The following is a 25,594-nucleotide window of genomic DNA, read 5'->3' as shown; positions in this document are numbered from 1 at the left end:
CCCTCCCCTCAAGGAACTAGTTTTAACAATAAAAAAAGAAATAAGATTAGTAGAAAGGAAGTGTAAGTCATTTGTAGGTAAAATGATTCCCCTTTCTCCAATTCAATACCATTGTCAGTATTACTGTTGCCTTCTTCATCCGACACTGGGGAGAGAGAAAAATCTAACAGGAAGAAAACGAAAAAGATCGCTTTATTCACACACATCAGAGAGGTAAGTATTTGAAATGGGAAAACAAGGAGTACTAGGTGTAAGAGTGGTATATACCATGTGCCATGCCCCTCTCCCCAGTTAGACTGGATGCTACTTTCCAAGAAAATTCTTCAGAGGCATATGATCCCCACAGAAGAAGTGGGTGCAACAAAGGTAAAACTGACTTCATAATAGACTTGATTGCTTTTCGAAGAGAGTATGGAACATGGCTGGTTGTGCTACAGATACACTAGACTCATTTAATTGGATCTTTTCTGGTCTTATTTCCTAGATATCTAACTACTGTCACTTCAGGTTTCAAGAAGGAAACAAAGCTGCTACAGCTGTATGTAGAGGTATTTCTCTAAAGTAAGGAAAGAAAGGAAATTAATGCGTGTACCACCTACAGTTCTTGATCTTAATCCTGCAGTGATGGTTTGTAATTACTAAGCTAAAGGGTTAAAAGGAAAAAAGGAAACAGAAAAAAATACTTTCAAATGTGCAAGTTTTTTATTAGCTGTTCCATGGGATTTGGCCATTAAAAAAGAGAACAAAGATGAAAGCAGAGGTAGCTGACATTATGTGGCAGCAACTGAAAATTATATAAAATAGATGAGTATAAGACTCAATACACTTATCTTGAGTTTTTATTTTTAATGGAGGAAGGAACAATCGTATGAAAAGACTTCTGTTTCAGTTCTTCCTCTTTCAAACTCTAAAAGCTAAGACAAATGCTCATAGACTGTGCTGAGTAATACTTTGAAGTCTTTCACGGGACTTACAGAAATCTTCTATATTCTGTTACTAAACCCATATACTATTTCTTACATATTTAAGAATACTTCAAAAATTGGGTTTTTTTTTAAACAATGAAGCTTTCAGCTCTGAAGGCAAAATTTCAAAACTGCTGAAATTTTCAACATAGCCCACATGACCCTCAGATGATCTGTGATTCTGCAGTTAGCGAACCCCACCAGTAGATAAAATGAATCTAACAATCTTTATATTGATTATGATTTTTTCCTAAGGGACTGAAAGGCAGGCAACATATCTCCCAAAATATTTGAGAAATAAAGTACAATGAGAATAGTACTGTTCTTACCACATACAGCTGTTTCCAGAGCACAGCCCATTCCTGCAGTGTTGCTGTGACTTCAGTCACAACAGAATCTTCAAGCGGAACAACTGTTTCATATTGCCTATACAAGAAGAGGGGAAAAAATTAGGAAAGGTGCCCTGGAAAAGGTAGAGAAAGAAATAAATGTCAGCATGGTAATTTGTAAAATGCTAGAACTCGAATTTCTTTGAATTTGTTCAACATAAAGGAAAATATCTTAAGAGCAACATTTTGTCTGTTGTAACACTGACGCAACTTCAGAGTCACATCAACTGTTCCTCCGTTACATTCCACAAGAATCAGCTTATGTGAAGTGTTTCCTAGTTACCTGTTCAAAATATATAATTTCATTCTAATCAAGGTCAATGAAAACACTTTTCCTTATTATAGCATGTTAAATTAACTTGCCTGTAAAGTGGGGTCCTTCACAGTTTGTGTCCCTTCTCTCTAAGCCAGTCCAACCCTTTTTTCCCTCCAATTAATACGCTAGCCAATATCATTAACTACCCAAAAGATCTACCATCTATTAACATTTCCCATCTAGAAGACTTTTCCAATATTGGATATGAAACCTGAGTGAGCTATCCTCTAATCAAAAGAATAGGAATTGTCTCTTTGTAGTCAACATCCTCCATAGCCATTAAAGGAAAACCATAGAATGGTTTGCATTGGAAGGGACCTTTTAAAGGTCATCCAGTCCAACCTCCCCTGCAATTGGCAGGGACATGTACAACTAGATCAGGTTGCTCAGAGCCCCGTCCAACCTGGCCTTGAATGTCTCCAGGCATGGGGCATCTACCACCTCTCTGGGCAACCTGTTCCAGTGTTTCACCATCCTCATCGTAAAAAATGTCTTCCTTATACCTAGTCTGAATCTACCCTCTTTTAGTTTAAAACCATTACCCCTTGTCCTATCGCTACTGGCAATGCTAAAAAGTCTGTCCTCATCTTTCTTAAAAGCCCCCTTTAAGTACTGAAAGGCTGCAATAAGGTCTCCCCACAGCCTTCTCTTCTCCAGGCTGAACGACCCCAACTCTTTCAGCCTTTCCTCATAGCAGAGGTGTACCATCCCTCTGATCATTTTTGTGGCCCTCCTCTGGACCTGCTCCAACAGGTCCACGTCAGCCAAGCATATCTCCCTCTTTCATCACACTGAAATGCAAGAATGGGATAACTAATGTATTCATTGCAATACTATTATATTATCTGAGCCATTAGTGCCTTGACTTGCCCTTTATGTTGAATGCTATTACTGAAACAAGTGTCAAATTGTAAAAATAAGGGTCTATTTCAAGCTTCTGCTCTTTCAGCAATTTTTAAAAGAGATGGAGAATTTAAAAAAAAAAAAAATCAAAACAACATGTTTCTGAAACACACTCTGTTGGAATAATTTTCCGTACGTCCTGAAGTAGCAGTACTGAAAAACACTGCTTCAAAAGATGATTTGGGACAAGTAGTGTCAAGTGAGAGACAGTCTCTGCAGCACATCGAACAACCATGAAGGACACCGACCCCTTCCTTTTCAACAGTACAACTGCGCGTACAGCTATTTTGAAATTCTCCTGAAGGGAAGCTACAAACTCCCCATTCCATAACCACTTTAGGCTATTTTTTCCTGTCCTTTGTGCAGAGTTAAATGAGTGCTAACAAGTAAATATGTGAACTATGAGATGTAATTAAATCCAAAAAGTTTGGGTGGGTTTTTTTTGTTTTGTTTATTTTTAAAAGAGAATACAGTTAATCGTTAAAAAAAAGCCAGACACTTTCATGGCAATACTTCCCTTTTGAAAATTCTTACTGTTAATAATTGTGCCACATTAGCTGAAGCCAAAAGTAACAAGTGATGCGGGAGAGGATGATGAAGTTAAGTCACTGTATGTCTCTATGTATTCTTGGAGAAGAAAACTTATCAAACAAGAGCTTCAATTCTTCATTTCCAAGCTACCAAAAACTCATATTCACACCAATGACATAAGTAAACCTTAAATATTAAGATCCAAAATATACATATATTAGAAACATCACTATCTTAAAAACCTGGCATAGTCATATTAGGTATGCATTCAACCCATTAAAGCTGGGACTGGAAAGCACCAATTCACATATATACATACCAGGAAACTAAGACAGATCACAGGTTTTTTCTATTATTATGCCAATGACTTTATCATTCCCATATTTTGTGGTGAGAAACTGAAACACTGACAGACACTTGGCATCTGAGATTGTGCTCTATTCTACTCCTGCAATGTTTTTGTTTAGGTTTGGTTTGGTTGGTTTTTAGTGGTTTTGGTTGGTTGTGGCTTTTTGGCGGTTTTTTTGGTTTTTTCTTTTTTCCAAATTTGGCCACAGTAAGACTAGGAAATCTCAATTCACACTTTAACAAATCTCCACAGAGTATGCTTGCAATCCGACGTATGACACTAAGAATATGATGAAAATCCCAAGACCTATTCTTTAGCTCATATTCAAAGATCATTTCAATGGTTAAACAAAAATTCTGCATTTAGTATGCATCATCAAAAGTTTGCTTGACCTAACAACATTAAAAATGATGCCACAACCACTTCTAGCTGAAAATTCGGTTCCTTTCAGATCTCTGTAAAATTCATTACAGGGAAGGGATTCAAAATAGTCCAACATCCCTTTACGAAACCACGGAAAACGAAAGGATGAAAGGAATCACACAATACACTTTAGCTAATATGGGGGGGCGGGGGGCCGGAATCAAAACCAAAGAAAAATGTTCTTCTAAAGATTATTTGTGGAAATGGATTTACAAACTTTTGGCATCAGTGAAAAATAAAACATTTTGGAAGATCAGCCTTCAACAGTATGGCTAGATTTAAAGAGAATGCACATCAGGACTGCATTTAACTATGTAAATATAATGCTTTGCATTCCCATAATCCTGCACTTCCTCCATTATAACCACATATTAATGACATTACATTGGGTCTATAACTCATAAGAACATTATATACCACGATCTATTATTTCATAAGTGTTTATACTGGCACTTTGAATATATTCTTAAATACAGGGGCAGAATTTCTTTTACCAAAACATGAAATAACTATGGTCTCTGGTTCAGAATTGTATTATGTTTTGTTGTATCAACTGGTATACCAGTCTTTGATACTTATTTTTAAAAAGCACATCCGCTTTCCTAGTAAGTATCTAAATATCCTGAACTAGTTGTCCTTTACAAATTCTGAACTAACATCAAGTACTAATTAACTACAGATTACACAAAACTGGTCTTCCCCCTAAGGAGAGTCCACATTAAGAGTAGTCATTCTATGCAATATAGATAATTTTATTACACCCCAAGGTTATGAAGCATGAGTATTACAGTTGCCTTTACAACCTTTACTCAGTTCCTTTGAGGATAAACATACAATTCAAGACTATCAGAAGTCACACATTCTTCTACAGGTACTTCACTAAATGTCATTTAGTATGTTTTATCTTCCACATTTAATTTGTTGCCTCGGGTCACTGTCTGAAATGCTGCACTTATAAATCTCCCCACAGTGGCCTTAATCTAGAAAATGCAAGTACGAGCAGCGCTGAAGACACAAGATATTGATTTCAGTAGTCTCAGTCAATATCACAGGAAACTTTGCAGGTTATAGAGCCTACACACATTAAATAATCTCTGACATTATGCTGCCATCAGTATTGCTATTCACTTTAACTAAATTAAACCTACCTCTAGCAACATATAAGCTACATAGAAAGACAGTGAAGGTGTATTAATATATTATTTAATATATTACTTAATTATATAATAATATATATTTATTAATATATATAATAAAAAATATTTTCAGCAGTGTACTTCAGTCATTCTTTGGCTTGAGGTGTAGAGGGTTCGATCCTTTTGAGAAGTTTCACACTAACATAACTACCTTGTCAGCTATGTCACAGTGAAAATCTGTTGATAAACAAGATGGGCTGTCTACATGCCGATGCCTCCGTAACAAACAGGAACACATAGAATTTTGCCAGTGAGGAACAAGCAGAAACGAAAAATATAAATAGAGTTCTTTAAAAAGCATGTGTTTCGGATGATACCTCTGGAGTTACAAATTTAGGAGCAAAAGTGAACAGGAATAACCAACAGAATTGATTCTTGCTATATTAAAAAACAAAAAACCCCAAAGCTCTGCAGAATTACATTTAATTTTCAAACCCTAATACACAACAAAAGATACAATGAAATAAAACCACTCTATAAATTTTAATAACTATTTCTTAGATTCCCTTCTAGATGAGAAACACTGCAGCTTCTTAAAGAGAAGGAAAAATACTCACCCTCTGTTACTGACGATTGCCTTTTTCAAGTGAATATAGTTTGCAGGAAAAATCCCCTGCAAGAGAAAAAAAGTCTATAAGTTAGAAAAATACACTTGCAGTTTTTGGCGTTTATATCCTAAGCCACAATAAGTAATTGTGAAAATGCCTACAAAAAAAACCCAACCCTAACACTGGGTCAAAGAAGCTGCTACAGTCAAAAGTCACATTCAAATTAGTCACAGTTGATCATTTTAATCCATCTTGGAACAGGACAGCACACTGAATCAAACCTCCATCTTGAAAGATCAATTTCTTAATAAGGAAGTTTTGCAAGTCTATTCAATAAAAATATCACAAAGATTCAAGCTGAGTACTTTGCATTCCCAAAAGCTCCTGAAGTGTTCAGAAACACTGTTGTATGGGAAATATCTTCTGGAATAAAAATCACGGGTAAGTCAACTAGGACCAAATGAAAAGGTGTCACCCTAATCCTACACAGCTGCCTTGGAAGGGACAAGATTGATTTAAAAGAAAACATTTAAGTTTAGCCAATTGTCTTCCTACTGCAAAGACTTCATGAGCCCAATAATCCACTAACAGGTGATAAGCAAGCAGGAAAAAGGTGTGACAAGTAGGAAGGGTTCAGAGAACAGCTTGCAGTTCGCAGAAAGGAATGAGTAACAGAGGTAACTACCAGCAACATTTACTGGAAAGATGTAAGCCAGCCGGCACAGCCAGAAAAGTGGCTATCGTGCAGTTTGCAGCATAGCATCACTATGCTTCCAGACCAGGCCTCTGTATCTGTATGCTACATTACATTAGATGACAAGGACATAAGTTTAAAAAACAAAACAAAATGCCCACCATCAAATTTGTGTCTAGCCCCCATACCAGTCTTTCACTAAGGCGAGAAGTATTCTATTACTTGCATACCCTGGAGCTATCCTTCTTCCTCCCTCTTTCCAACAAAAAGCTGTTTAAACCCACTTGGGATAGCTCCAGTTATTTGCCTATTGCTGTTCCCACGATGGCTGGATTCTAACCTTGCCTGTGCCATTGTGTTCTTGTGTGATGAAACATGGGGAAAAGAGGTAATTTAAATCAAACTCTTCATAGTGTTCCATTATCTCTGTAAAATACATGGCCCTGAATCCTCAGAGCAAACTTAATCAGTGCGTAAGAACAGTAAGGTCGCACTTCAGTGGGGAATACAGGGATCAGCACTGGTAATCTTTGGGTTAAAAACCAGCTGACAGCCTCTGACAAAAATGTCAGTAATCACATTTGGTTTAGAGCTTTAAAACAGTACAATTTGGGAAGAAAGATTTTCAGGGAGCGATTGAAAGGAATACTACATAAAGATGATTCAAAATGCTAAGAAAAATTCCTTCTTTTTCATAGGCAAGACTGAAATTGCAGAAGGAAAAAAGATGAATCTAACAGGAATGGCTTCATCAGGAAAAAAAGTAATTGTGCATGCTTTCAGCCAGATGAAAATCTAGAAAAGGAAGAAATGCTACTTCAGTTTTTTGCTTGGTTCACTTCCAATTAATGCTGCTTATTTCTGTGATCCTGTGCTGGTTACCTAAGAAACCAAGAAAGGTTTGAAGGGCTCTCCTATCAAAACTGAACATATATGCAAGCAGAAGATGTACCAACACACACACAATGAATGCAGGCTTTTCCATTAAAAGAGTACTATAGTCACAAAAACATAATACAGGTAATATTATATTCCATAATACAGGTAAACGTGAGGAACCCGATACTCTCTTCTTTTAAAACAGAAGCTATATTTAAACCAAAAGACAATGAGGTAGTGCTTTACATAGAAGCAACTATTTACATGTTTGGATACATACATTTACAAAAATAGACATGCACTCGCAAAAAGTTCGTATCAGAACAGTCAAAAAAGTTCTCCAAGAGCAAAACAGGGATATGACTGGAAAATAACCAAATGCAGTGGTTAAACTGTAAAAATGTGAGAAAAGAACAAACTTAGAATATCCTTTTTCATCAGACTTTTTCCAAAGTTGTCTTAGATTAATACTGCAAATTATTAAATGCGTTCTTTAAAAATCCTGAATAAAGCAATGCAAGATCACCTATCTATGCTTTTCTTATGGGAGTAGGGTGGAGAGGATCAAATTGGATGAGATTTATAAATATTGGAAAGATTACATGTTACATGTCAGGAAGGTTTCTGATCCTTTGGTTGACTAATGGGTATCGTTCTCTCAATTTAGAAAATAAATCCAATCCTCCCACAGGAAAAAAGTTATAGAAGTAAAATCCTAAGGGTAAGGAAAATGAAAAGTTTACTGGGTTGCAACAGCAAAATAGATACAATCTCCCACTAGATTAAAAAAACGTATTCACACTTACCTTTACATTGGGCTTCTTAATGGAAACACCTCTATACCAGCCTAAAACCAGATAAAACACACTATATTAATTTGTGGCATTGCTTACTTCACACAGAAGCAAACTGACTGAAAACTATGCAATTACTGATATAATATAAAAAAACAGCTGTGCCTCACATAGGTCTATTTTTTCAAGGGTTTTTTTTTCATTGGTTTGGGGGTTTTTTGTTTAGTTTTTTGTTTTTTTATTCTTTTGCTCTGCAATGATGACAAGCAATTAAGAACCTGGAATGCTGCTGTTTATTCCCACCAGGAATAAAAGCAGCTTAGTATACTTAGTCACTGTACTCACAATCATTACCCACTGTGGCAAAGATGCATTCAGCGCTCATGCAAGAATCTGTACTGAATGCTTTTCTTACATGCTGGTACATGAGTCTCTTCGTAGTGTTTATCTTAACAAAATCTCCAGACTTCAAAACCTGTCCTTTTAAAGACAGGAAAATCCATTATCATACATTTCTAATATTGTTTAAACAAATATAAATCCTTTGCCTGTGTCTGGTCTTATGTTGTCTGTGAGACTAGAGAACAGACTTTAGGATCTAATTTCACAAACCCAATTATTTTTCTTGTATCCCCCATCAGTTAACAGCCCCAGACAGGACAATAAATCAGGAGTAAAAGCCAAAGCTGCAAAAGGTACAAGATAAAGAGAAGAACCCAATTACTCCTGTTTTACACAGCTGAAAGTAATGTCACTCCATGCAAGATTCATCAGGAAAAAAGTGCTGAAAACACCACCCAGTTTAACAATGGAAAAGGAGCACACTTCAGTCGTCGTGGCAGATGAGCTGCTCTTCCACTCCCTAAGACACAGAAAACTACTCTGAATTCCTGTTAAAAATATCTTGGTCCAATGCTTCAGCCCCAGAACATAAAGCTAAACCTTAAGACCTGAGCCTGGAACACCCCATAGGAGCATGGGTGAAGAAGAGTGCCAGGGGGAGAGTTCTGTGGAGGAGGCCTGGCCATCAGAAATTTGTGGACAAAGTTGGCCAAGCCCAGCTACACCACAAGCAGTGAGCCCAACTGCCTGCATACTGCTCTTCTATCTACTGCAGCCCAGTATTCAGACAGGCAACCACCCAAACTTGCCCAAACCCAACAATTTCACATAATCTAAATCCACTTTCCATAAAAATTGCTCTGATTTTCCCAGCAACTTCCTACTTTTAATTTTTTTTTTTTTTCCTCTACAGAGGACAGATATAATTTAGCATTTAAAAGAGCACTAGGAAAACTCAGTAATTTGCTATGGAGAACAGAGGAGAACAGAACAAAGTAACTGTGTATTTTGTCTCTCTCAAAAAAAGGACTTCATATTTGGCTGAATTATGACATGAGTCTCATGTAGAGGCTCAGAATTGGGGAAGAGGGCCTTGATTTCAAACAGACTGCCCAGGGAAGTGGTGCAATCACAGTCCCTGGAAGTGTTCAAAAAAATGTGTGGATGTGGTGCTTAGGGACATGGTTCAGAGGTGGACCTGGCAGTTAGGTTAATGGTTGGACTCGATCTCAGAAGTCTTTTCCAACCTTAATGATTCTATGATTCTATGATTTTGTTTTAAAGACAGCCTGCTAGTCTAGAATTTTTTTTTTTTTTAAGGAAATCTGAGTCAATATAAAAGAAAATAATTGATTAATTCAAGACATTTGCAAATCTTAGTATGGAAAAATTAAAACCCATCTTCTTTATTACACAAATTTCTCCCAAAGGTAGGACATAACACAAAGATTATTTTCCCATGAAATTATTGCTTATATTAAAAAATAAAACGTTGTCCTCATTTCTTAGTTGATCAAACTTCATGACAATCATAACAATATAAACTTATATGCACAAACAACACATACAGATCCTTAAAATGAGTAATTTTTAACACTCCACACAACTGACTGCAACACCTGCTTTTGAGTTAACAGATGCTACATATTTTTAAGGTCACAGAAAAAAAAAAAAGCATTTATCCTGTGATTCACTGTTACCAATATTAAATACAGCATGCTGCTTTTATATTCATAGACTCTGTGCCTTAGAAATAAACATACATTTTAAGATAAACAGAATGGCAAACTTCTCAGTAAATATGGAAAAAAGCTGTTTTATCTAAGTTTGTGAACAGAACTATAAAAGTTACAACAAAAACCAATAAAGCAGGTGTCTATCAATGATCTAGATGTGCAGCGTAGTGGATGAAACACATTTCCAAAAAACTACCTTATTTCTGAGTTTCCTGGTCTTAATCCCAAAAGAAATCTTCAAAGCTTAAAAGGTATGTGTTTACAGAGTTGTAAAAAACAGGAATGGAAGGGCCCCTGAGAAATCATTTAGCTTATCCAAGTGATGTCTCTAAACCTCTCCTCACAGACGTTTAGCCTGTTTGTAACAAGTGTCCAATAATTTATCATCAGGACTGAATAACACAGCACTCCATGCTTGTGAAAATGATCCATACAAGTTCCGCAAAACCTAAATTTTAAGGTACTTCTGCACGGTATTCCAAGGAAACAGAGTATATTTCTGCTACTTGCCACAGACAGTTTGAAAGTGGTGGTGGTGCACAGGCATCTTTTTAGAAGAAATTTCTTTCAATGATCAACATCGGTCAAGAAAACTGCACATGACAGTAACATTTTGGTATAGTACTTGAAAATCTAGAATATTTATGTCAAGTGGAGATGGCAAATCCTCACTGGTTACCTGTATCAGTGGCTCAGACAACATACATGCACTTTATAACCTGAACTTTCCTTGCTGTTATTTGAATCCAGGATTTTTGGTTTTGGAGAATATGGAGAACATTTTGTTGACTTCCCTTTTGTAGGTACTTTTATACATTTGAAAAGTGGTATATTTCCCTTTAATCTTGTAAATTGTGCTCTCCAGATCTTAGTTTTCCTTTCTTTTCTCTTTTCTTTTTCAGTGTGGTACAATATTTTTAGAATCACCGTTCTCTGTTTTAAGTTTCCTCCAACTCTGTGCAAGCAAGATACAGTAGGAAGAAGAGCTCACCAGAACCTGAAAGCACTAAATTGTAAAATGCAATTCCTTATTTGCTTACAATGAACACCAACAAAAACTCATTCTGTATCTCAAAGTAAAAGCTATGAGAAGAGGTACAATGCTTTTTTTTAAAAACACATTTAGAAAATTGCATCTGCATTACTCACTAAAATGAACTAAACCTTTATTCTGGAATTAGTATTAAATAGATTAATATTGATCTAATCATACATTTTAAAGAGCATTTGTTTTGGAGTATTTATTCATGATAGTCATCAAATCCAGGCAGGTGCTTCAGCTAATTGTGATCACAACAAGCACCACATGGTTAGACCTCAATATTGACTAATGTTTTTAGATGTTACTGTACTACAACTAATTAATTGTTAAAACTTTAGAATTATGGCATTCATTTTCTAGTGACACATGGCCTTTAAAGGGTACTGACTTCAAGGAAATGCTGAAAAGATGAGAAACAGAAAAATGTGGCTAAGAAGTAACAAGAATTTTGTTAATAAGTTAATGTGAAACAACAATCATGAGTATCCCCAATTTGAACAGATTAACTGTCTAGTAATGATCAGTAACTAGTAAGAATTTGAGGACAGATGAAGTTAAGGCATAAGACCAGAGCTAGAATACCTACAAATCTCTACAGAGAAAGACTGTGCTTCATGCACACAATGCCTCCCCCCATTTCCTTTTCTGACAGCTAAGAATGTTCTCAAACTGCTTGACCTAGTGGATGACCTAGGGAAAGGAAGACAGATAATTCTAACTGTTTTTCAAAAAATGCATCACTGTACTGGATCTGGCTGGGATGGAGTTAACTTTCTCTACAGCAGCCTGTCTGGTCCTGTGTTTTGGATTTGTGGCTAAAACAGTGCTGATAAGAAACCAACATTTTGGCTATTGCTGAACAGTGCTTGTAAAACATCAAGGCTTTCTCTTTTTCCCAATGTGCCGCCCCCAGCGAGTAGGCTAGGGGTAGGCAAGAAGTTGGGAGGAGACATAGCTGGGACAGCTGACCTGAATTAGCCAAAGGGATATTCCATACCATAGAACATCATCTGCTATAAGAAAACCAAAAATTAGTCTATTAGAAGCACCATTCTAAGCAACGTCCTATTCAGAATAGGAAGGAGAACACTAAATATATCTCAAGTCTGATGAATTTCAAGTATATATCACAGTCGAAATAAAGTAGATAAAATGACATAAAATGACATAAAAAAGACATCCTAGAACAGACAAAAATACCTCCAATGATACAGAGGACACTGCAAGCAAACATTTTTTCCTTTTTTTCTTTGATCACACAGGAGGATAGGCACAGGACAAGCCTACTGCTTACACCATAGCACAATAATAACCTAAGAAAGCATGGTTACGTCTAAACATTTGTGAGAAGCTGAGGATGAATGCAGCCATTTTGACTGCATCTTAATGTTGCATTGATGTGTATTTCTGGGTAAGTGTCATGACAAAGCCACGTACTTGATAAATTTTGATGAATGGAGGTGCAAAACTTTGCTTTTTTGTTTATTTTAAAGGAACTGACAGTATGATAGACATAATCCTCAGTAAAACAGAAACTGTCAGTGCAGGAATTACATACGCTTCCCTAATCTAACTGATTTTGAACACCTCATGCTTTATATTCTCAGTACGCCCAAGACAAAGGTTTTTTATTCAAGTACTGTGGAAGAAAATTGAATCAATCATATCTATTCCAGTGTGTTCTGGACAAGTCACTGCATCCTAAAGCCCTATTCCAACGTTGCTTTCACATGGACTCTACTGCACAGTGTAGTAGATAGCCAAGCAGACCACCTGAAGCAATACAGCCACACTGCACAGTGATCCATGCCAGCCAAACCTACCATAGAGTCTAAACATTATGTTTCTAAGGTGAAACATAAAACCCAGAAAAAATGACAATCCTTTACAGCTGCTTTTTTCAATACCATCTAACAATATTTGATAATAAGCTAAGAAAAGTGAAGAGTAGGCTGATCTACAGCTCTGCCCTCTGTATACCCTACACAGCAAATAATCCCTCAAAGATTACTTCCATGGTAATAAAACTGGGGAAAAAAACAAAAGGAAAAGTACCCCATTATGCCTGTTCCCCCTGCACATTAAGACCACCACTTGCTCACAACTTTTTCTTCAAAATGCATTGTCTATACATATATTCACACTATAGGTTACTTGCAGGCCAGTAATAAAAGCTAAATTACTTAGCAGTACATGCAAGAATGTATCCCTGTCCTTCCTTTTGTTTCTAGGGCTTTTTCAGCTCTAAGTATTAGGCTTCCTGCTTAGCTCCTCTGAACCCTAGAATTCAACAAGGCCTCTGCAGAGGCAGGACAGAAAAATGGACTGGGAATGTATATACCAACATCACATATAAAAAAAAAAAAAAATGCTTAGGCAAATAACATATCTTTCACCTACAACTACCTGCACATATGGAAATTCACTCTGTGGGAAACTTGAAGCCATATTACAGAAACCTGCATACTCTTACATAAAGACTGAAAAAGAGTCCTTCCAAAGATGTATCACACTCAGAAGTCTCAGCAATAGTGCAATCCTAGTTAAATTGCAAAAGGAGCTCTGTGGCAGGCCTGCACATCTCAATCTCTTAAACTGAGCGATTAGAAGAGCTATCAATGTTTTTTGATCTTTACTTGAAAGTGCCTTGAACAAAACAGGGTATTCTTTCTAAAAGCCACCTCATAACCCTTTTTGGATTTTCGCTTGATCAACAAGAGGTCTGTCACATGGAAAAATCTCACTCAGAGAGCACTCAGTAGCAGAAAAACAAAAGGGTCCTAAATGAAAAGTATTGATCTATTTTTCAGAAAAATAAAGCTCCAAGGGCTGAATAAAGTAGCATCAGCTGCAGACTGTAGGAAAAAACAAATTCCATATATAATTTCTTGACAAACAGAATTCTGAAAATAAATTACATAAGTATTTATGGTAAGTCCTAAAGCTAAATTTGGTTCTTAAAGAAAGCACTGCTAGTAGAATCCGCTACAAGAACTTGAACCGCCTTTGTCCCAAAAAAATAAGCATACTTTGCAGTATAGTGAGTAGCCCTCAAATCTGGAGGAAAGCTATCTTTTGCATATACTAGCCAATAAACAATTGCTTTCACCTTTGAATCTACATATAAGCTGCTTGCAGAGTATCTTTGTGCAGAGCTAAACGTACTCAAAGTGACCCAGAAGAGGGATGGTAACAGTGCTTAGTAAAAGCTTCTTGATGCCGAAACCACTCCATGCCAAGACCACTCTGTTCTGAGCTTGATGCTGTGAGCAGTGCCAGGACAGGACGAGCAGCAGATGAATACCCAACCCAGCCTGCCAACACCATGTCAGGGAGCAGCCTGATGCCAGCAGAGCCACAGGAATATGCTAATAATGCAGTCAGAGAGATGCCACAACAAAAGCAGAAGAGACAGAATGTGTTTTATCTTGGTGTTAGCCAAATAGAGGGCCAATCAAGAAGCCATTCCTGTGCTCCAAAAGACTAGTTTGAATAGCCAGGCAAGATCTTCCGCAGCAGCTGTGTGGGTCCAAGAGACTTCAGTTCCACTGGCACGCTCCACAAAAGGCAAAGAGGAAAAGAGATGAAAAGGGAAAAAAGGCAGAGAGGAAAAGGGATATCTCACTGGAGACATCTTTCTCAGGGTAAACCCAAATTACTAGGAGTGAGTCAATTTGGCCCAGCCAGCCACAGGACAGCTCCCGACTCCAGGTGGAAGGAAACCTGCGCTGACAGCAATGACAGTCTGAAGTGTGATTCCTCACCCATCTGTATGGTACAACTTGGAAGCATGGCAAAGATATCACTTCTCAAGCACACTGAATTCTTCAAGAATTTAAGAAAAAAAATCCTAATTGCAAGCTATATCTGCTGCTTAAGCATCCCAAATACTGGAAAGCCTTCATTCGACCATGCTGTCGCTGCTGGAATAACAGAGGGAAACTTTAAAAATATTACATGTGTGGCTTAAGAACACTATTATTAACATACACACACATTAAAACCATGTAAATAAATAGTTGTGTGGATATCAGAATTTACATGGGTAAGATAACATTCTTTTAACTGATGTTTTAGGCATCAGCTAATGTTTTTTTTCCTCAGTGAATATATAAGAATGTCAAGGTAATAATTAAAGTCACTGAAGTTGTAGCATTTTTAATCTAAAGAAAACTGCTCCCTAGCAATAAAAATAAATGGACAAAACAGACATTTTAAATTTACTCTGAATGCCACTAGTTACTCACAGCTGCTGCCAGTGGCAGTGCAATAGCCCTATGACTTGAAAAATAGGGTGTTCTTTAGAACATGCAATCCGCATGTGTATTTCAAACAATGAGTATGCTCATGTTTTATCACTTGACAAAAGAAAACTCTCTCTTTCAGCATTTACAGGTGGCATACTATTGCCATACTCTTTCACCTCATGCGTCCAAAGAAGGGCAATGAAGCTGGTGAAGAGTCTAGAGAACAAGTCTTACAAGGAGCAGCTGAGGGAGCTGGGGTTGTTTAGTCTGGAGAAGAGGAGGCTGAGGGGAGACCTTATTGCTCTCTACAACTACCTGAAAGGAGGCTGTAGCAAGGTGGGGGTCATTCTCTTCTCCCAAGTAACAAGCGACAGGATGAGAGGAAAAGGCCTCAAGTTGCGCCAGGGGAGGTTTAGATTGGATATTAGGAAAAACTTCTTCACCAAAAGGGTTGTCAGGCATTGGAACAGGCTGCCCAGGGAAGTGGTTGAGTCTCCATCCCTGGAGACATTTAAAAGATGGGTAGATGTGGTGCTTAGGGACATGGTATAGTGGTGGACTTGGCAGTGCTAGGTTAATGGTTGGACTTGATGATCTTAAAGGTCTTTTCCAACCTAAACAATTCTATCCCAGCTTTCTATTTTATTCTATCTCACTTCCTCAAAGCATGGCATGTAAAGCAGAGAACACCACTTACTGTTTCAATTCTCTCTCAGCGGCAAGATCGTAAGTGGAAGGGCTCAGAGAAGGGAACAGAGAGAGAGGGGAAAGCTGTGCAAGACAAGCATACGTACAACTGATATCTTGAAGAATATTTGTTACCTTTGAGTGAGACCAGTCAAGGATCTCAGAGTCCTTTGTGCAAACAGTAACTATAAAACCACCCAAGTAACATCACATGCTTTAGAGAGAGCATAACATTTGATGAAAACACGGGTGGAACTTTTGGTAGCTTCAGAGGAAAGGCAGACACTAAGTCCATGGGTTTGAACCCTGTCATATTGAATTATAGGCAGGTGGCAGGGGGCAGGCAGTGGGAGGTGTTTGTCAGATTTAGACAGGGTTAGAAAACAGCAATTCAGACATTTGTGGCCTGGTATGAAAGCACGCAGAGTTGCAGGCACACAAGTTGACTGAAATTCAAAAGTTCCAATTTCAAGCACATGAACACGATCCATAGTAACAAAGACAACTGTATTTCATTGCATTTTATTAAAAAAAATGCATAGACAACAACAATAAAAAAGATTTTTTAAAAAATGTCATCAATTAGTATTCATATTTATTAGCCTTAAAGAGACAAATACATGTATATATGCATGTGTGTACATGTATGCATATATATTTGTTCCTTTACTCTGCAAATATATATAAAACTCAGCTGCACAGGTACCCAAGAACTCGATAGAGAAAATTCTCTACTCTTTCATTCAATTGCTCTAAATGCAGCGACTGCTTTTTACACCAGTCACTACAAAAGAGCACTTGCTCTTTTGTAATAATAATACAGTTATTCTATAAGTCACTATGATTAAAAATAAGCACATTCAGAAGTATAGCTAGTATTTGAATCTTTGTCAGCCTTGAACTCTTCAGCGAGTGTCTGAAATCATCCTTCAGGTCACTAGAGGGTTTGTGTGTATGTGAATCCTTTTAACCCAGACAGCAAAGTCCCTACTGCAGAGAACTATGCACCAACTATTCTAAGAAGTAAAGCTGAAAGAGCAACGCATCTTCTGTCAACTCCCACAGTAGTGACCCTTATTTGCATGGGTTAACATTAATTTATCCAGTTTGTCTGAACAAAAGAATCCCCAGCAAATAATGCAGAAGTAGAACATGAAGTATGTTTCATTCTAAATTTGCAAGGCAAACCAAGGACCGTCTTAAACAACCACTTAGACAAGAATACTTAAACAACTACTTTTTTTTTCTTTTAAGAACCTACTTTGCACATTTAGTGTGCTTTTTTGCATAATTCACACATGCAAGAGCTGCAGTACAGACCATCTGAATATTCAGATGAGTTTCATACTGTGGAGTTCTAGATGTTATTATCAAAATTAATATATCTTTTTATGTATGTAAAGTCATGGTAAAGCCACTTCAACCAAAATGACAGGATAGAGGGCTTAAAAAACAAAACAAAACCTCTGTACAAACATCTCCTTCCACCCAGGAAAACAGTTTGTCTGAGGGCCTCCTTTCTCAGCAATCTGAAGAGTGGCATGAATTGCCTCTGAGGAATCATCCTCAAAACTACTGGCAAAGGAAACGTACAGAGCCTAATTATTATAACACTGTAAAGAGACACTGGATCATCCTTTTGCTTTCCTGTGAGCAACCTGTTCCTTTGAGACTGTGCTTTTATTTCCCAGAGTTTTGAAAGTTTCCTTGATTACAAGAAACTGTTTGAAAATATCATGACTGCTTTCAGCAATATACACTGGTTTACCTTAGAGTTGTACTATCCTGTGCAAAGTAATACATTTTTCCTGAGCTTGCACCATGTACTAATTCACACGACCTGGTAGAACGACTACAATCAACACTCAGTGCTCGAGTAAAGCTTAGCCCATTACACCACATGTGGTTTTTTTAAAATACATTACCATTTGCACGTATACTACTACAGGTATTGTTTACAGTATGCTTCTTCCCAGATTACACATTGCTACTGCACTGCAACACTCTTTCAACAGAAAATTTTTACAAGTGTAGGTGAAGAAGCTACTACTTTCCTAGAAAAATTGGCATGTAAGAGGTCATTTTCTCATGAAGAGTTAAGTCGGTAGGGAAACAAACAAAACATCTGAGTACCAGAAAAAGCATCAAGAGCAAAAGACTGTTATAGGCATGAGAGAAGAAAAGCAGTCTTCTGACAAGCATGCAGGAGGTTTGTGTAGCAACTTTAACACTGGAGATGAAAAATGACTGTAAACTGAACAAACACAAAAACAAACCTAGAACTTTGTGGAATGTTAATTTGGAATTCAAATTTGCGGATCTGGTTTTGAATTTGTTTTAACACTTCAGGATTAAGGTTACATTATTCCCCCCCAGACTATAGTGAAATGTTCTCATACTGTATCTTGTCAACCTACTTCTCAATAGACATGTTTTACACCACTTGCTTACTCTGAACATGAGGATAAAAATCATTGTCCTTTTCAATACAACTTCAATCACACTATTCATGTGAATAAAGCAGAGGATTAGGACATTCAAGTTATTCACACACAGACATCTCCAGCCACATAAGAAAGAACTATAGGTATAACATTTACAATGGCATTTTCCTTTAGGTATAAAAAAAACACATGAAGACAAACGCAAAGCAATCCCCCCCTAACCCATATTCTTTACATTTTTTCCAGTATTGCTCCCAAATGATTTGCTAATCTATTTCATAACTAATATTCTTCATGTGTTCAGATGTTTCTAGATAATAAACATTGATATACTTAATTGAAATGCATAACAGTAACACTGAGAAAATATAGCAAAAAAAAAGATAGTGATTATGTACTTTACATGATGAAAATTCACTGTAAGACCCAATTACAATACAACAATCAGGTCAGGGTTCAAGATTTTCTGGACAGATGGTTAGCTTAAAACACACTGACCCCCTATCAGACTGGATTAGTGCCAACAGCACTCAGCCTTTCCTACGGAAAGTGGGTCAGATTAGGTTTTATTCAAGTGCTTTGATTTGATGCATCATGATTTCCAAACAACTTATTAAAATCTGCTAGATTAAGATATTTGTATATTCTTACATAGAAAATGGGATTCCTTCCTGGATATCACACTTACCTTCACATTTCTCTAGGATCTGCACAGTTTCACCTAGTTCCAGGACCAAGCCTTGCGGTACAGCTCCTCGGAAGCTGCATATCACTAGAGGGTGGGGAAAAACAGAGAAAGAAACATATGAGGGTTGAATCTTTGTGTGAATTTTTCATCTAAGCATAGCACTTTAGCTCACTCCTTACATAAAAATAGCTATTACGTAGCTGCCCAGAAATCCTGTCAGCCAACTTTTCCTCATCAGATACCTTTATTTCGGCCCTTATCAGAAATTAAGCTCAGCAGCAACACAAAAGCTGTGCTTTTTAGAAGATTTTTGAATTAAGCAAGGCTTGTAATCACTTTAATCACCAACTCCTGATTCATATTGCATACAAAGATTTCCTTCTCTCACAATTCTTACTTTACTACACAATTCATCAATGGAACAGGCAGTCCTAACTGCAAAGATTATAATAGGAAGTCAACTGTAGGAATTACTTTCCTCCAAGCTGAAACTATTTCAAGTACCATCTGTGCAACCGATAACACTGCAAAAATCCTATATTACCATACCTTATTATATTTAAGTTGATACATAAAAGAATACATAAGAATCTCTACTTTTCATAAGCACTAACATGACATATATCTTAAATATTTTTCTAGGTATCTTTAGTTTTCATTAAGCAGGGAAAATAAGAAACCCATATCTTAATGTTTCAGAAAATATGAATACAAACAAAAAATTACTAACTAAACCTTCAATTTTAAAAATAAATTAAAAAAAAATAATCGTAGTGTTTAATGATGTATTCTTTAACCATATTTACCAAAATACAGTAGGGACATGGACATGGGTAGTTACCTGAAACATGACACGTCAAAATAAAGGATGAATTGCAAATAAGGTCCTCGCCCCCATCCCCCCATCCCGTAATGCCTGTTCATCAGCATTTAAAAACTTACTCAGGCACAGATTTCATCATTCAAGTACCCTGTTCTAAGTAAATACATGCTCAGCCCCAGAGTACGCCCTATATGTCATCTACACACACACAAGAGCACTACAAGTGGAATTCCATGAGTTGAAATAGTGACCTCCAGTGGGCATCGTCCTTTTTTCCTATTTAAGAGAACAGTCCCCTTCAAATGCAAACTCTCAAGCTATGGTTAAGATGTTCCCATGTGATGGAGCTGCATTTCATCTCCTCCCTGAATATCTTTTTATGTCAAAGCCACCGAATCCCTTATGACTAAAGACTCTCCGTGCAGAACTTAAAGCAGTTAACCAGAAAGTCTGAAGTCCAGGGGAAGAACACCATGGAAACTATCATCTGCACCATCTACCACAAGGTATGTTTCTCGAAACAAGAAATAATGAGAAAAGCATAGAAAAAGCTTCCACCAAAATAAAACACAGTCTCAACCATATATACAGGTTTCATGAAGGGAAAGGGCAAGAAAGAACAAACTACATACACCAGGCAAACACCCCCACAGATGAGAGTAATACAAGAAAGAATTTGAATCAAAATCTGAAGAGAACCGAACAGCATCAAATGTTTGCTTTTCTACAGTGAGGCTCAATGCAGTGTTTAACTAAAGAGGGAAAAACTAGGGTTTCCACCAACAAACCTAAACTGTTCTCTCAGTTTGTACAGCCCAGCAGAAGTCACCACTGGTTAAACAAGGTTTTAAATTCTTGTTTACATCAGAGATAGAGAAACATAACAATTGGCTCCAGACAACATAATCCAAGAAAAACACTAAGCTTGTCAGCATTCTGGATTCATTCTTCACCCATGAAGCCATCATAAATATGGATTTCAACCAAAGAAAAACTACTTAATGCTCCTCCCGAAGTGCAGGAACACTGACAATTGCCAAACGCTTAACTGGCAGGCCACAATCAAACCTCTAATGGCTTCTCCTTGCCCCTCCAGTATTTTAGGTAGCAGTATCCTTTAAATACAGAAAACTGTTTTTTTTCTACTAGGCAATTTTACCAAAACAAAAAGGTACAAACATCTTTTATTTTTAAGTTGTTTTGCAAAATACAGTCCTATATTAAAATAACATGACTTTTCCATTCAGACCAACAAAAATACTAAAAAATTCAAGCATGTCTCAAAAACACAGGATTTCAAAAATCCTGGGTGAAAAGCTACTATTGAAAACACCAGAAAAATGGGGAAATGGTAATACAGTAACAAGATACATTCATTTATGAGAGTACTTCTAGATACACCATTATTTAAAAACAAACAAACAAACAAACAAAAAAACCATGATAATATTAAATCAAATTTCCAGGCCATTTTCAACTTCTCTGAACGCGCCAAGATTATCATGACACAAAGACACCAGTCTCATGTGTCACAGCACACATGAGTATTAGTGGTTGTAAACAAAAGAGTAGATTGAATTGTAGAGAGATTAACGACTGACTGGTCTTACTCAGCTGAGTCGAACAAGCGATAGTCAGACTGAAAAACATTACTGCATGTTAACACTGCACTATAAGTTTTGAATTAGCAAACAGCTGGTTTCCTATGACAATTATTTACTATATGAAAACTACTGAATAAAGGATGCAACCAGGAAAGAAACTGGATTTGATGCAACTACTAGTTCTTTGGTCATCAGATACTTCCCTATTATGTAACAATAAAAAGTGAGCTTGGAATGAAAGCTAAAGGAAAGGTATCAGGAAAATAGAGCACCGTTTTTTTCAACTGCTGATATAATAAATTTTAAAAATATGGCCAGGAATAATGACTTTAATATATTTAGGCTTACAGGAAGTAGTTCTAATAGACCTGCTAGTTTATAGATGCAAACTGTCCATTTATAAAAGGATTCTGCTGGTCACACAAAGAAAATCTGATATAAGGACTCTACTGCATAAATATCTAATCAGCTCTTTAGAATTCTGAGTATTCTATTAATAAGATAGCCAAAGCTCTTTTCTTAGGTCTACTTCAGTCAAACAAGAGTAAATAAACAAAAATCACAGAACAGAAATGAACCAATCCCATCAGCTGTAGATACAATCTGGATGATCACTCTCCATTAGAAAACAAGTTCCCATACAAAAATAGCATCCACCTCTTAATACAGCAGTATGAAATCTAATTCCTTCTCGATAAATCTGTAGTCATCAATAAATTACTTAAGTCTCTTCTGTTTTACGATTTTAATAATCAATAGGGTATGTGAATAGCAATATGGATATTTTCAAAATAACAGAAGCCAAGTCTCAAGAGTAGTTGACTTCCCAGCCACACTAAATCAATCTGAATCTGAATTCTCTCAGTGCCAGGAGGCACACAAGGCACGAACATCGTTCTTCCACTTCGATCGGTCCGCGGCTGCGTGCTCTGGAGTCAAGGGCCACAGCGCAGCCTTCCGTCGGTTTCCCCCTCAGGACACGACCGATCCAGCTCCATCTCCTCCTCCTCACTTCGTTACCGATTTTCTCCATCCCCGCCATTTCCGATGCTCGTCGTTTCTGCAACTTCCCCCCCCTGCCCCCGGGAGGAGGTAGTTGGCCTCCTGCCCAACCCCCATGACTTGGAGGGCCAGTGGTTCTTCTGTCAGGGTGGCCTTCCCTTAGGCTGCGTTGGTTCGCGGCACCTTCTTCAATTTTATCCGGTGCACCCTCCAGAGAGGGATCCCCTATCCACCACCCAGGGGACGCGCCTTCTAGCCGTGCAGCCCCAGCCGAAGGACACTAAATCAAAGTCCGGAAAAATTAAAGAACCCAAATAAACTGTCCCAGTATACCAAACCATATCTTATTAAAACGGTTTAACAAGAACACAATTTAACATCTCTGAAATAAAGAAAGAATGGTAAAAATAGCTACTGATTATGACCAAATCCCAGAAATTTGAGGCTATTTTATAGTCTGATATATGATTCCAAAGGTTACTTCCAAAGTTATGGATGTTAAGCTAAAAATGCATTATGCAACATAATTTATTTATGAAGTCACTTTTAGGTACACAATTCTTCTTAGCAGTATTATTTGAAAAATTATTTGAAAAATATGATCACAAAGGTATATGGGAAATATGGAAAAATTTAACCACTCTGAAGAAAATAATTTACAGAGAGGACTCCAATAACTGACTTCTGTCCTCCCCACAGAGAAATTTTTCATAGCATATGATAATCTACAAACTGTCCATCAATCAACAAGTCTCCATCGTTTCTTACAAGAGTCATTCCCTCGGTCACCAGAATACAGAAGTAATGCATCATCAAAATAGGCATACAGCAAAGCTTTTACCCACCAGTTAACACATCTAAACGATCCCTCTTGGATTCCAGGACAGACTGCTGAAATATTTAACATCTATTTTCAGATATTAAACCCCTTTGCCATCATTCAGGTTTATATGGAGGCCATAGTTCGCCCCCCCCCCCAACATAATTTCAGCCAGCAGTTAAACCCAACATTTTGCCAGAGGAATGCTTTGAAAAAGCACCACGTGCCACTTTCAGGAATTATCTCCAAGTCAGAGGTTCCTTAACTGTGGCACTTGAACTGCACCAAAGTGGGCCGCAGCAAAAGATTACAATTCATTAATGAGAAAGGCACAAACCAGTTCACATAGACAGTTACTCTCAAGCTGTAGCAGACCATATGAAAGAATTGGGGGTATAACATGTAAGAACAGATGGCATTAGAGTAACAGTTTGAAAAGTCAAAGATCCAGGAGAGGACAGGTTCAGAAGTGTTTTCCTTGCCTCTGGACATGGCCTGACACAGTATAAGCAGCTGCATTGTAAGTCACCAGCAGTAAGAGAAACTGCTTCAAAAGAATAAGCATAGACAGATAACATGACATCTTAAGAAAGGGTCAATGCATCTTTGCATAGCTTACTGATTCTTCAAGTGTTAGTTATCTAAAGGAGCTGCTTGCTATATGGACAAAGAAGATCCAGTTGATACAGTCCAGTAGGTTTTACAAAACCTATTCTGCAACAGCCCCTGTCAAAAGCTCTTGCAGAAACTGAGCTTGGCTGTGATAAACTGAGAAGGCATTTGCACAGATAAATAACTAGCGAAGAGATATGAAATAGAAGTAGCCAGTTTTCTTAGTGAGGACAGATTGACCAGCAAGCTCAAAAGGGATCTCTGTTGGAGCCTTTCCGTTTAAAGTATTTCCAAATGATCCAGAAAAGCTGATCATTTAGAGAAGTGACAAAGTTTGTGAAGCCACTCAAGCTATTCAGGGTGATAAACAGCGGCAGATGGACCTAAGTACCGCAAGAACTGGCAGATGTACACCATTTAGTTCATCTACATGGTGTTTCATGAGGGATGAACAATCCTAATCTGACATACAAAACAATCATCTCTCCCCTTGCTATTGCCACGCTGAGTAAAACCCTGGAATGTCATTCAGAGTTTTTGTCATAAACTCAATCCTCAGCCACCGCCCCCCTCACCACCACCACATCACAGCAGAATACTATCTTTGGGAAAAAAAGGAAGACACCATTACCTACAGTACTGTATAAAATTCCTATATGAACCCCCATGTGCCAGTTTTCCCCTTCCCTTTTGTCAAAAACATATCCTTTGTCAAAAAAGGACGGAAAAGCATAAGGAAAGGTAGAAAGAAGTGAGACACAAAATACCAAGGACTGCATAAGGGCTTTTACATGATTAATTATGAACCAAGACAGGACTCTTCTACCAGTAAGACTGACAGCTGAAAGCAGTGGAAAGAGTATTATTGGTAAGTTGCATGGAGAAGGTGAGCAGGGAACAATTGCTAATCATCCCTTCCAGTACAAAAAGCAGAGCAGTGTCAAATGAAACAGCACAGAAGAGTTCAGGACTTTATTAAAGTACTTTTCCACACAGTGCATAAACTGTGAAACTCCACACAAGATGCTGTGGGTGACAAAGGAAAAAAAAAAAAAAAAAAAAAATCACTCAAGTTCAAACGCAAATAGGGCAAATTAATGGATGTGTACCACCTTAGGCTCAGCAAGTCCCTGACCCAGAAAGCACTTAAGTCTTGGGAAAGCATCACATATGCTTATCTTGCTGTGCTACTATACCGTAAACACCTGCTATTGGTCACTGTCAATGGCAGTGACCTCATCTGAACACTATTATGACAAAAAGAGAGGATACAATTCACAGTTAGAGAAATGCTAAATTAGGTTTCATGTGTGTCATTATTACTTTCTGCTGCGCACCTAAATAACAGAGCTGTTTTCATTTTTGCTGTGGTATAATTTTAAATGTATCTTCCTTTTGTAACTCCTTCTAATTCAATTTCCTATGTCCCAACTTCCCCACCCAGTCTCACCTGGGTCACAATGCCTCCACAGATCATTTTTCTTCTCAAACTGATTATGTCAATTACATGATAAACATACTAATAGAAATGTGTCACTTTTTTTTTTTTACATTAACAGT

The 25,594-nt window shown here is 37.4% G+C and overlaps 1 protein-coding gene across 1 annotated transcript in view; it reads right to left on the bottom strand.

The window, feature by feature from the left end:
• Positions 1-25,594, bottom strand: part of DOCK3 (dedicator of cytokinesis 3) — a gene marked incomplete at both ends in the record, with an annotated part of 219,664 nt that overhangs the window by 179,178 nt on the left and 14,892 nt on the right. The window contains 4 exons of the mRNA XM_082321208.1: positions 1,295-1,391; positions 5,630-5,685; positions 8,000-8,040; positions 19,174-19,257. Of these exons, the coding sequence (XP_082177334.1) occupies positions 1,295-1,391; positions 5,630-5,685; positions 8,000-8,040; positions 19,174-19,257 (278 nt within the window). The remainder of the gene's footprint in view (positions 1-1,294; positions 1,392-5,629; positions 5,686-7,999; positions 8,041-19,173; positions 19,258-25,594) is intronic.

This window comes from Platalea leucorodia (genome assembly GCF_965183815.1).
Source record: "Platalea leucorodia genome assembly, chromosome: 9".
In the NCBI taxonomy this organism is placed as follows: domain Eukaryota; kingdom Metazoa; phylum Chordata; class Aves; order Pelecaniformes; family Threskiornithidae; genus Platalea; species Platalea leucorodia.
This window is presented reverse-complemented; position numbering and strand designations above follow the sequence as displayed.